At 44.8% G+C, this 13,173-nt stretch overlaps 1 protein-coding gene across 2 annotated transcripts in view; it reads left to right on the top strand.

The window, feature by feature from the left end:
* The window catches only part of LOC147620639 (aldehyde dehydrogenase family 3 member H1-like), a 51,760-nt gene that overhangs the window by 24,441 nt on the left and 14,146 nt on the right, over positions 1 to 13,173 (top strand). For both annotated transcript variants that reach the window (XM_086824892.1, XM_086824893.1), the window contains exon 2: positions 2,270 to 2,338. In XM_086824892.1, coding sequence (XP_086681018.1) covers positions 2,270 to 2,338 — 69 coding nt within the window. The remainder of the gene's footprint in view (positions 1 to 2,269; positions 2,339 to 13,173) is intronic.

Here is a 13,173-nt window from a genome sequence, read left to right as displayed (position 1 = left end):
CCAATAAGGGAACATCAGAGCGTGCCAAAGGCCGTAGCGGAACCTGCGGCCATTCTTAAGAAGCCACAAAAAGAGCCAGTTCTCCGAGGTGCTAATAAGTGAATATTATCCGTCATGTAGGGGCATCTAGATAGACAAATTACCACCTTTTTGAAGCCCCCAACTTCCACCTTAGCAACCAGATGATCTGAATAAACATTTTTAACTTTTTTTTTGGGAGCTAGTTCACTTTTTATAAAGATGCAGTTCTACATGGACCACTTCTAATCGCGTACTAGTGATGGCTGCATTCAGAGAGAAGGATTTGCAAAGACGCATGTTCACATGCTATAAGGGATGCAATTGGGCAGATAAAAGTCCATTTCATTGTGTGAGGCGAGAAACATGGCTCTACAGGGATTCTAAGGCACGGTTTGCTTTCAACATAGGAGAGTTTGCTCTACAAGGATTCTTAGTCACGGTTGCTTGCAACATAGGAGAGTTTGCACTTTCCTCTCAGATGCCCTTTTGACTTTGAGATCAACGTTTGATATCATTTTTCATTTTGGAAAGGTTTGAATCTCTATCACCCTTCATTTTGAACCATGTTTAGGAATGCTTGTGCCTCATCCTTCTGATGGTGAGGCAGCTGTTAGAGATTGATGATTTTAGAAAGACCACTCATGAGCCACAAATACTCATAGCCTCCTTTTGGATGACAATCGACAGTAGAAAGGGGGATATAGAACACTCCATGCTGAGGTGACAAAAGATAGAGATTCTTTTTAGTATATTTTCCAAATGTGCTCATTGGACAGTAAAGTCCATGTATTGGAGTGAGGATGCATGATATAGTTTTTGTGTAGGTCATCAAACCTAGTTGAGGGAAATGGATATGGAAACAAAAATTTCGAGGAGAGCCGAAACGGAAACGAAAATGCCAGGTCAGCAAGGAGGGCTAAGGGAGGGGAGGGGTTGGAAGTGTGTGATTGTTTGTACGCACATGTGATTCCATTATGACATGAATTTTATGGTTTATAAGAATAAAAGGGGAATAAAATGGAATAAAGTGTGATATTTTCTTACTAGTTCATGTTTATTTGGGTGAAAAGATCTCCGAAACATGTGGTTGTGGGAAACGGCAAGCTGAAATGTTTCCCCTGTTAGCTGAAACGTTTCGGGCAGCCATTTCAGTGAACCGAAACGTGTTTCTGTCCCCTACCTACTCCGAAACATGTTTCGGCCCTCAAAAACAGCCGTTTTGGGCAGTTTCCTGTATCTATGCATCAAATGTTCAGGGCCACTAGGTGTCCACCTAGCATCTAGTAGAGACAGATATATGCTGCACACAGCTCAGAGAAACTTATTGCTGAGTCATGACCAAAGGAAATATGATCACATCTATTGGGTCTTTAGTGGTGATGTGTGCACTTGTAGTCGTCAATTTTGGGTTTCATGCAACGATGCATGACAGGTGTATATTTACCAACTACCATTGTTACATAGACTCATGCTCAATATGGATGTGTCTCAATGGACATTGTCGCATAGTATATGATCACTGCTCACGAGCTTCTCATTGCTGTGTGCTGTAGTGAGCTTGGATGGGACAGGTCAGGGCTGTACAAACACCTGCTTACCGTAAATAAAGAAGCAGCAGATGTTGTTCTGCATGTGTAGGCAATAGCTGCATCATTGACGCAGATTTCGTATGTGTGAAAGGCTAAGATGAGGCATCTTGGGTGGGCTGCCTTGTTGATGGGCAGGTAGCGGTTGTTGTGAACTACAGGAGTTTGCATAGGGTTGAGAGAGATTTGAGGCAAAAGTGCCTCCGAGCTCCTTTGAAGTTTGACAGCATCCGTGTATATTGAAAGTGTGCAGGCTTTCTATTTGCATGGTTGTCATTTATATCAAGTAAATATTGTCTTTCAAAGCAAGCATTTGCATTGGCGATATGGTGTTGAAATAACAATGTTCTCTCAGTTGCCCTTCATGGCATGCAGCAAGTTCTCATGCTTTCTGATAATTAAATATTCTTAGCTTTTATAACTTCTCCACTGCTCCTTGACTGATTGAATCCATGTAATTTGATAAGGGAGTTGTTCATGTTTCTTAATCTGACACATTCTTTTTGATTATTTTCAAAGCGGATGTTTTGCACCAGGCTCATGGTGTTGACATAGTGGAGTTTTTGTGTGTTCATGTCATGCATCAAGTGCGAATATATATATTTGCACTGGCTGATAATTCACTAACATTTTCTAACTCCTATATTGCTGCTTGGCTACAGACTGGCTTTGTCATGAATTCATGTAAACTGATGAAGGACAACTTAAAAAAGTGGACGAAGCTACAGAAGGTGAAGTGTTTGTTTCTATTTCTTTTGATAGCTGCAAACAAATAGGGAGAGAATGATAAGCAGGAATGGGCTACGCATAAGTGTCAGATGAAGCTGAATACCTGCTGCATAATGCTTTCAGAAATGAGTCATGGTGTAGTATTACAGTGAATGATGCACCTTTTGCTTCTTGTTGGATACATGGATGTCAAATGAAGCTGAATACCTGCTGCATACTGCTTTCAGAACTGAGTCACGGTGTTGTATTACAGCGGTGAATGATGCACCTTTTGCTTCTTGTTGGATACATGGATGTGAACATTTTTTTAAATTTTTCCAAAACGTTCCTGCTATTAATCAAAAGAAAATAGCTTTAAAAAACATACTGCAACCCATCGTTGAGGCAAAAACAATGCAAAAAAGACCCCATAAAGACAAAAGTGGGTAAGAGGGGGGGCCTCCCTCTCCAGCTGGAAGCTCTTGGAGGGAGGCTACAATAGAGGTGGGGGAGGAAAGAGCCACACGGGAATTGTAGTGCCATATCAGTATGTCATCCCCTTTGGTGAGGGAGGGACCCAGGCTCCTTGTGCACAAGAAGGTTATGCGGTGCTCCTGCATCCACTCGGAGTCGCCTATGATGCACATGAAAGAGTGCATAGAGCGGCACTATAGTGTGGTGATCTGAGATGTGCAAGAGAGAGAGAGATATGAACCAACAATGCTGAATATACTGCAATGAAAGCAATCCCGAGGAAGAGACATAAAAGGTCTCATAAGTGAGGGATACAAAAGATGACCAAACTACTGAAAAGTGAAGAGGCTAGCCCATCTATATATAGGTCATGAGGGTTGGCTGATTGGAGCAAGAGAACTGGCCGATTGGACAAACAGGAGCTGGCCGACTGGAGATGCCTGGGAAAAATACCAAGAAAATAGGTGTGGCCAGCCCACAACCAAGGGCCATAAAAGGGATCAAATGTGGACACAATACATGGGCAGAATATGGGGATGAATATGCTAACACCCCCTCTCAACACCAAATGCTGAACAAACTCCGAGAAGCCGAAGATGAGGAGCCAAGGAAGCCTGAGACACCGGCTTGGTGAACATATCTGTTGCATTCTCTGTTGAAGGACAATACTCCAAACGCAAATCTCCAGCAAGAACCTGTTCACGAACATAGTGATACTGAATCTCACGAACATAGTGATACTGAATCTCAATGTGTTTACGAGCATGAAACATAGGGTTCTTGGCGATGGCGATGCAACTTTGATTGTCACACCAAAGCAAAGTAAATCCGGTAGGAGGAAAGCCAAGTTCTCCCAATAATCTCCGCAACTAAATCGCCTCACATGCAGCATAACAAACTGCACGATACTTCGCGTCTGTAGAGGAAAGCGCCATAGTAGGCTGCTTTTTACTGCCCCATGAAATGGCTCCTGACCCAAGTGAAAAAACACAACCAGTGGTTGAACACTGAGTATGTGGATCTCTAGCCCAATCTGAATCAGAGCATCCAAGAAGAGTGCACCCTTGGCCATAGAAGATGCCAAAGTCCAAAGTACCACGCAAGTACCGAAGAAGCCCGAGAGCACACTGTCAATGCTATTGACGGGGTTTGGATATGAAAGAACTCAATAAGGTGACTGCGAAATAAATGTCCAATCGGGAGTAGGTCAACCAAACCAAACAACCGACGAGAACTCGATCCTGATCAATCCTTGGAGAAGCATCAAGAAGAGAAAGCTTCGCACTAGTATACATAGGAGAAGATACTGGTCTACATCTAGTCATCTAAAACTTGTCAAGAATCTCCCGTGTGTACTTCTGCTCATAGAAGAAAATACCAAAGAGAGAGAGAGAGAGAGAGATGAAGCAACAAAGATGAATATACTGCAATGAAAGCAATCCTGAGCAAGAGACATAAAAAGCCTCATAAGTGAGGGATACAAAAGATGACTAAACTACTGAAAAGTGAAGAGGCTAGCCCACCTATGTATAGGTCATGAGGGCTGGCCGATTGGAGCAAGAGAACTGGCCGACTGGACAAACAGGAGCTGGCCAACTCGAGATGAGTCACCCGTCCTAGGAAAAATACCAGGACAATAGGGAAAAAATAGGGGTGGCCAGCCCACAACCAAAGGCCATAAAAGGGATCAAATGTGGACACAATACATGGGCAGAATATGGGGATGGATATGCTAACATCACATTCATTGTCCCTGCAACGTGTGGATGATATCCATCCAAGTGGAGCAAATTGTCTACGAGTGGGTTGGCGGTGCTATGTATGGCGCCTCCTAAACACTGGACAACACCCCCCCCCCCCCCTCCCCTTTCCCCGAGTTTTGGGGAAGTTTGTGGATTACAGTTTCTTTTGATGTCTTCCCGTTGCGAAAGCAGGTATTTTCGAGGAGATGGTGGCTCCCATCCGCATTTACATGGTTCGGCATCACTCTAGGCCGTCCACGCCGAAGAGTGGCATGATCTTCTCTTTCCTCTTGAGCGCGGCTCCACGGACGATATGGAGCCCTAAGTTAGTGTCTGCCATTCACGGGCAACCGGTAGAGCTCTCCCACCATTTCCAAGACCTGTAGATTACTGACATGCCCACTCATTTTTGGCTGCTACTAGTGTAGATGGAGTCGGGTGGCTCTAGCCACAAGGATCAGGGTGGGGAGTTGGTATCCTCTAGCTTGAAGGTGCTCCTCTTCGTTTTTTTTTCATGTCTCAATGCTTTCCTACAGATACTTTCCTTGTGGATAGGTGGAGTCCTGTAACATGCAGCGGAAGTATTCGTATTGGAGGATCATGTCACACAAATGCTCACACCATCTTCTGTATCCTGAGTTTCGCGAGTTTAGCAATCCACTTTAATACTTCAAACTTTTAAGAGACTGAGAGAGAGAGAGAGAAAGAAAGAAAGAAAGAAAGAAAGATTTTATTAGCGTCTTCCAAAAGACCGAACTCGGCCTATGAGACAAATCGATGTACCTGTATGGGGTATCCTCTGCCATCCCAACAAAATGAAAAAGTACTGAACTAAAAAGCTGAATCTGGGTGTGCACCATATGGGGTCCCGAATTACCCACTGAAGGGCCCCCTATCCCGTTACCGAGATAGTATTTGCTTTATTATCTTTGAAGAGACTGATGGTGTGACTGACGATAAGCTAAACGCAAGACCTCTGAAGACCAAGAGTTGGGCTGAACTGTACACTGTTGTAGAAGCGCCAAAGACGTCCAATCCCGAGCCTATGCACTCTTCCCAATGGATTAAGGGAGGGATGCAAAGCTAAGGCTGAGAGAGGAGCTGTTCTAGACTGTGTATGAATGCTGTAAATGAGTATGAATGCTGCGTTTTTCCTTCACCAAGTGGTTGGAGCAAAATGATGAGTAGATGAATGCTGAAAACTGTATGGATGCTGAAAACGCAAGGTGGATTGCTGGCTGAATGCTGAAACTGCTGCATTTTGGTGATGTATGCTCATGCGTTGATGCACCTAGTGTTGTAGGAGGAAAACGCTCAGGTATGATGGCTGGAAACTGCAATCGCTTTATACTCCTTGTGTTGAAGGCTCCAAGTGCTTGAATGCTCTATGCTGAATATGATGAATGAATGGATGAATAACATGCTGATCTATTTATATGGACCAAGTGAGCCAGTCGGCTGGCTACAGAGCTGGCCGACTGCTCATGTCCACAATAAATGCATAAATAATGTATAAAACGCTGAAAATGATGGGAAAAATACCAAAAAATTCCTAGTAAATATCCTGATAAATACTAGATGACATTTGGGGTTTCTGCAATGGTCTAGATGCAATGAATGAATGACGTGCAATATGCAGAATGCTTTCTAATGCAAACCCTAAGGTTTCTACTGACTTTACATGCATGAATGCGTCTCTTCAAGTGGGTTAAGGGACTTGGACTCACTGACTGACTGTCTAAGGCTGAGGACGACCTACGTAGCTCGTGCCTGACTTATACTGAACTGAGGATTACAATGGGATCACGGCGTACAACAAATATCATCCTAAAAGGAACTAAAAGTGTACAATGTTGCACTGATGATGATGAGCCAGCTTGTCACCATGCACTACATTGCAGAGTGCATGTGACATTCCCTCCTGCTGCATAGCTTGGCGGCAGGTTCATGGCTTCCAAGTAGTCCGCCAACAACTGGGGGTACTCTTGAAAGAACTCCTCGTCTAGCCATATGGCTTCGTGGGTACCTCGATCTCGGAACTTCGTATAGAACTGATGTATCCGTCAACCGGAACCATGCTTCCAACAATGAAGAAGGATCTGCTTGGGCTCGATTGACTTCGGTTTCGTCTACCACGTCCTGCTGCGGTTCATCTGAAACATCAAACACTCTTGGTCCAACATATGGTTTTAGCTAAGAAACATGGAAAACATCATGCATCGTCCAACTATTAGGCAATTTTAAATTCATGGAGACATCACTTAACTTTGTAACTATTGGGAAAGGTCCAAAACTACGGAATGAAAGCTTGGGACAACGTTTGTCCACTTGTTTCAATCTTTGTTTCCAAAATGTGAAAACTTGGAAGATTACAACAAGAAGTTTTGGGAAGCTTTACTCCCAGTTACTTCTTACCGTGCAATGCCTTTGTCTGAGCAGGTAGAGAAGTATTGTTGTGGGCTGCCCAAGGAAGTGCGTGACTATTGTATCAAGACTCGAGTAACAAATATGTCACAGATGATAGAGAATGCTATGACAGCTAATGCGTTACTCACTGGAGTCACATCTGGATTTAAAGGCAGTAAGAACTCGAGCAAGAAATCTGAAAAGTCTGGGCATGCTTCGCGTGATGCAAAAGGGTCTACAGAGACGCGGTACAAGAAGTTGCCAATGCCCAAGAGAACTCCTGAGGAGAGACAGGCTTTGAGGGATGCTCGGAAATGTTTCTATTGGACAGAAGAGGGACCATATGTCTTTTAATTGTCCCAAGAGAAAGTCCCAAAAGGACTCTGACACCAAAGGAGAGCCCAAGTCAAAGAAACCAAAACCGTCTGCAGGATTAGTTCCTGATCTTGTTGGGGAACAGCCAGGTGGTGAAGAGACTGAGTTGTGCAGGGCATGGGGCAAAGTGAGAGATCAAAATGCCTTCATATTCTTTGACACAGGTGCTAGAGCAGCGAAGAGTTTTTCATCATGCCACTTGATGGATGTGATGTTTTGTTGGGAATGCCATGGTGCCACAGAGTACACGCGGTGGTGGATACATACAATAGGAAGATCACTTTGACTCATAGAGGGAAAGAACATGTTTTGGATGTAAAACTTAAAGGGGAATCTGTTCCTATTGTATCAGCTTCGGCAATTTCATCAGTAATGAAAAAGCATCTTTCCGCGTACTTGATTTATGTAATGAAAAAGCATCTTTCCGTGTACTTGATTTATGTAAAGGATGCAAAAGATGATGAGTCTAGACTCTAAGTCTAATTTGTCTATGTTAGATAAGGACAGGACTGATTTCTTATGTGGGTTCCAAGATTGTTTTTTCGAGTCATTGCCAGGGGAACTTCCTCCGGAGAGGCCAGAAGATCATGCCATTGATCTAATTCCTGGTAGTACTCCACCAAATAGACCGCCGTACCGTGTTAGTGCAGCCCAACAAGAAGAAATTATGAGTCAGGTATAGGAGCTTTTGAATAAAGGGTTGATAGAGCCTAGCTCATCACCCTTTTGCTCACCTGTACTCCTAGTGCAAAAGAAGGATGGTTCTTGGCGCATGTGTATTGACTACAGGGCGCTGAACAAGAATACCATCAAGAATCGATTCCCCATACCGAGGATCGATGACATTTTGGACCGCTTACAGGGCTCCACAGTCTTTAGTCGGATTGATTTGAAAAGCGGGTATCATCAGATACGTATTAGACCCGAGGATGTGCATAAGACAGCATTTCGAACCACGTTTGGGTTGTATGAGTTCTTGGTTATGCCCTTTGGTTTGACAAATGCACCTGCCACATTTAACAGAATGATGGACAGGATTTTCCGGCCTCATAGAGCGTTTGTGGGCACATTCTTTGATGACATGATTGTGCATTCACAAACTGAGGAGGAGCATAGAAGGCATTTGGCCATTGTGTTTGCAGAACTCCGGAACCATAGGCTGGTTATTAATGGCAAGAAGAGTGAGTTTTTCTTGCAAGAGATACATTTCTTGGGGCATATTGTGTCTAAGCATGGAGTCCGTATGGATCCATGGAAGGTGGAAGCAATTCTTAATTGGCCAGATTTGAGGACCGTGCATGATGTACGCAACTTTTTGGGATTGTGTTCCTATTACAGGCGGTACATACGGTATTTTGTTGAAATTGCTTCGCCTCTTCATGCCTTAACAAAGAAGGCAACTCCGTTTAGATGGACTGATCAGGAAATTACAGCCTTCAAAAAGCTTAAAGAAAAGCTTACTTTGGATCCAGTATTGGTATTACCGGACCTCCAAAAGGCTTTTGTTGTCCAATGTGATGCATGTGGAAACAGCATTGGGGCCGTTCTCATGCAGGAGGGACATGTGATCGCCTATGAGAGTAGAATATTGCAGGATGCTGAGAAGCATTTACAGGTTTATGAGAAAGAGATGTTGGCTGTAATTCATGCTCTTTCTACATGGAAACATTATTTGCTTGGGACTAATTTCACTGTGCAGACAGATCATCAGACCTTGCGTTATTTCCTCACGCAAACTAAGCTTTCAGAGAAGCATATGCGATGGGCAAACTTTTTGTCAATGTTCCACTTTCAGATTGTTCATGTGGAAGGCAAAAAGAGTGTTGTGGCCGATGCACTGTCACGCAAGCCACAGGTCTCAGCAGTTTCACTTGCTTATCATCGTGAGCTTGATGAAATGAAAGAGCAGTATGCCCATGATGAGGACTTTGAAAGGTTGTATGATCAGATATCTGAGGGTCAGCGGCATGAGCATTATACTCTCAGAGATGGATTTTTGTTGATGCATGGTAGACTGTGTGTTACCAGGCAATTGCGCCTCAAGGTTATGATTGAAAGTCATGCTCCACCGTATGCAGGTCATAGAGGTATTGACGCCACGGTAAAAGCAGTGGAGACTTTCTTTTATTGGCCAACCTTGAGAAGAGATGTTGATGCTTTTGTTAGGCAATGCATCGTATGCAAGAAGGTAAAGTTTGACTGTCAAAAGACACCAGGGTTATTGCAGCCTTTACCTATTCCAGATAGACCTTGGGAGAGCATTGCCATGGATTTTATTTTTGATCTGCCACGGTGAAGCTACCAGATCACTGGAGGATTCACAATGCATTTCACGTGAGTCTCCTTAGACCTTTCCGTGGGGATGTGCCTGAGGATGTATCAGATGAGGCTCAGCCGGAAGTTAAGGAACTTGATGAGGTTCTTGTTCCAGAGCAGATACTGGCACATAAGGAAAGAAAGGTACGATCTTGTGAAGTTCAAGAACTATTCACCGATGGATGCAAAGTGGATGGAGGAAGGTGACTTAACAGATTCACCTCAGGTTTTGCAGCTTTATCTCGATGCCTTTGAGTTGGAGCCGACTCTTGTTGTGGCTCATTCAGGTTCAGCAGAGCATGGGTCTGGAGCATTGCCTGATGCTCAAGAGGGGGGTAGCACCTCCACTCCCTTGATACAGACAGGCTCAGATGACATCTAGAGGTCGCTTGGTGCAGTTTTTGTCTCACCCGAAGGTACTGATGGCTGACAGTACATCTGTTTATGGGACTTCTATGATATATGTGTACTAGTCACATTGGATGTTGTGGTTGTGTATGGTTCACAGTGGAATACAACTTGGACTACTACTACGCCATTGGTTTGCAGTGAATGATGTTACATGTGCATGGCTTAGAGAGATTGGGATGCTGATCTTGCCATATTGTATATTTCACTTTGGATATTTTGCTGTATCACGAGAATGCAATCGAGGACGCTTGCCATTTTTCAAGAGGGGGGTATGTCATGACCCTGTGAAAATGGAACAGCACAAGTGTGGGCATGGTGGTTGTTGAGCAAAAATATTAAATGATTCACATTTGGGGTGCCCGGACAAAGAGAATGATGTGTGGACATCTTCAGGCGTGAAGGGGGACCGGAACATTAATGAATTTTAATGTTTTATCCATGGGTGGCCCCTAGGCCTTAGTGGCCCCTAGGAACTTTAATAAATATTAAAGTAGGGGGCCTAGGATAATTTTGGAGAGAGGCCACTCCACTTTTGGAGTTACACGTCTCTCTCATCTCTCTCTCTCTCTCTCTCTCTTGCTTTTTGGGAATACGTGCAAGCAAGCTTCATGCGTAGAGAAGAGAAGCAATCGACTGAATTGGTGGGCTGCTGTGTGTTTGGCTGCATACAGAATCTTCCATACAGTACAGGTTCCATACAGTACAGGACAGGCCGTACAGAGCTGTACGACAGCAGGTATTGTTGCAGGTACAGGCGGCGCTGGCTCAGGCGGCTGTCAATTGCAGATTCAGGCGGCGCAGGCAAGTACAGTCCACGTGGCAGCTGTACGACTGCAGGTACAGTTGTGCGGACAGGACAGGTGCAGGCGGCACTGAATTCAGGCTGCGCTGGCAGGAACAGAGAGCAGGCGGCTATTGTGCAGGTACTAATCTGTACTGTACAGGCGATTGCAGAGACTGCACGGACAGGTACATTGGTGATTTGCCGACCTGTACGGACAGGTACAGCTGATTCCAGTTCTGTTCAGTCCTGAACAGTAGTGGGCGGTGCATCTCCAGTTGCAGGCAGAGCTTTCCCAGAGCTTAGTTGGTGCATCAATTAAGTGGTTGCAGGAAGGCAAGTACAGACTGGTACGATTGGCCTCACGAGTGCAAAACCACGTGCTGATTTGGTAAGCTCTGAACTTGTCCATCTTTCTTTCTTTCCATTGGCTTATGTCTGCTGCAGAGTTGTGTTATCTGGCCCTTTGTGAGAGGAGGGGTATGGCAGATTGAAAGGGTGAAAACAGGGATTGGACAGTGGATGTATGTTTGTGCTGAGTCATGGAACCATGTACATGAGATATGCCAGATGTGTGCTCAAGGCTGCCCGGCTGAATTGTCTTGGTTGATCAGAGGGAAGCACAGAGTGTTGCTTTTGTGGGATAGAGATCTGTGTGTGAATCCTCTGTGTGCTAAGAGGTCTTGTGGGCTGCCAGATTGGACATACAGGTGTATTCTCCTGGCTGCTTTTGTTGTACTCAGCTTTACATCTTTTTGAATTTGAATAAAGAAATACCGATAGGGGCGCCAAGCTTTGGGGCCAACAGGTGTCGTTCTCATTTCAGTTTTGGGGCACTCTAGCTCCAATTGAATTTGTTTTTATTTTTGGACTACAAGTGGAAGGGTGATTGCTAGTCTACCGCACTTTGGTTTCTACCAGAGGCCGGTTTCACATGGCTTCCCGTGTAGCAATAAAAGTATGCCCACCTCTGTCAAGCACCCAATCATCCACATAAAATCTGTCTAACCGTGCATAAATACATCCTGCATCCCTTCTCCTGTTAGACCATGAATAAAGAAGAGTGGATGGTCTCCTCGAAATGTCATCCTCATGCCAACAATCTCTGGCATGAATGGAGAGTATAAACCTCTCTCCCAAGACGCTCTTTCAAGAGGATGCACCAAGCCCTCATGTCCACCTCTTTTATCCGTTGGCATCTCAACCATGTTAAAATGCCCACCAATAATCCAATGGTCGGCAAGAGGCATCAGTGTAGTGAGAGATTTCCAAAAGGCAATCCTCTCACCTCTATGGTTAGGAACATAGTGGTTGAGAATACCAATGCGTGTAGTACCCTGCATAAGAAGGATCCACTGCACTCTCGTAGGCAAAATGACACCATGTCCAATGATGCAAGGCAAGATCAAAGCTGAAACAGAGATACAGCCACCACCCTTGGTATCAATATGCCCAAGATAATGTATCTCTGATAAGAAGAACTCACTCTGCTTTGCATTGATGAAGAGTTTATGCTTACGGAATTCTTCAAAAACAATAGCCAAATGAGCTCTATGCTCTTCTTCGGTCTTCGAGAAGACTAGGATGTCATCAAAGAAGACACCTCTAAATTTCCTGTACCCACGGAATATGTGATCCATCATTCTATTGAATGTAGCAGGGGCATTTGTAAGACCCAAAGGCATAACAAGATACTAATAAAGCCCAAATGCTGTTTTGAAAGCAGTTTTGTGTACATCCTCAGGCACTACAGGCACTTGATGATACCCAGTCGTCTATGCGTGGAATTGGAAACCATAAGGGCATGGCTCTCATCACATATGGCACGATTGTGGTGGGGACATCTTCAAGGGGTGTAGCACAAACTGCACCGGGGGTTGGAGGGGGGGCAAATGGGATTTCCACTGTCCAGGGCTCTTGGTGGCTGGCTTGTGCCCGAGTGCTGACAAGGGCAAGCTTGCATGAGGTGGCCCTTCTAGTGTCACAAAACACCATACGGGTAGTCCTGTGAACTCTACCTGCTGCAGGAAGCGGGAGCCGTCAAGATGGGGATCATGACCTCGTGAGGGAGGCTCTCTGGAGAAGGGATGAGTACTTCGATGGAGGGGAGTTCTGCTGCCCTCACAACAGCAGCTGTAAGGGGGACTCTAGAATCTGTCCCAGGGAGCGCCCTATTAGCGGAAGGAGTGCATGATACTCCTTGGTGAGGCTGTGGAAGCAAACGGAGACCAGGAAGCCTGAGACATCAGTAAAAGGGTCCAAGTCCGGAGAGAAGCTGTCTCTCCACTTGCTGAGATACACTTCACATGGCTAGTGAGCTTGGTGCCAGGGCCTTCATGACCAAGGAGGGTGA

The sequence above is a fragment of the Cibotium barometz genome, chromosome 31 (assembly GCF_041138505.1).
Source record: "Cibotium barometz isolate CiBa-2024 chromosome 31, ASM4113850v1, whole genome shotgun sequence".
Lineage (NCBI taxonomy): Eukaryota > Viridiplantae > Streptophyta > Polypodiopsida > Cyatheales > Cibotiaceae > Cibotium > Cibotium barometz.
This window is presented reverse-complemented; position numbering and strand designations above follow the sequence as displayed.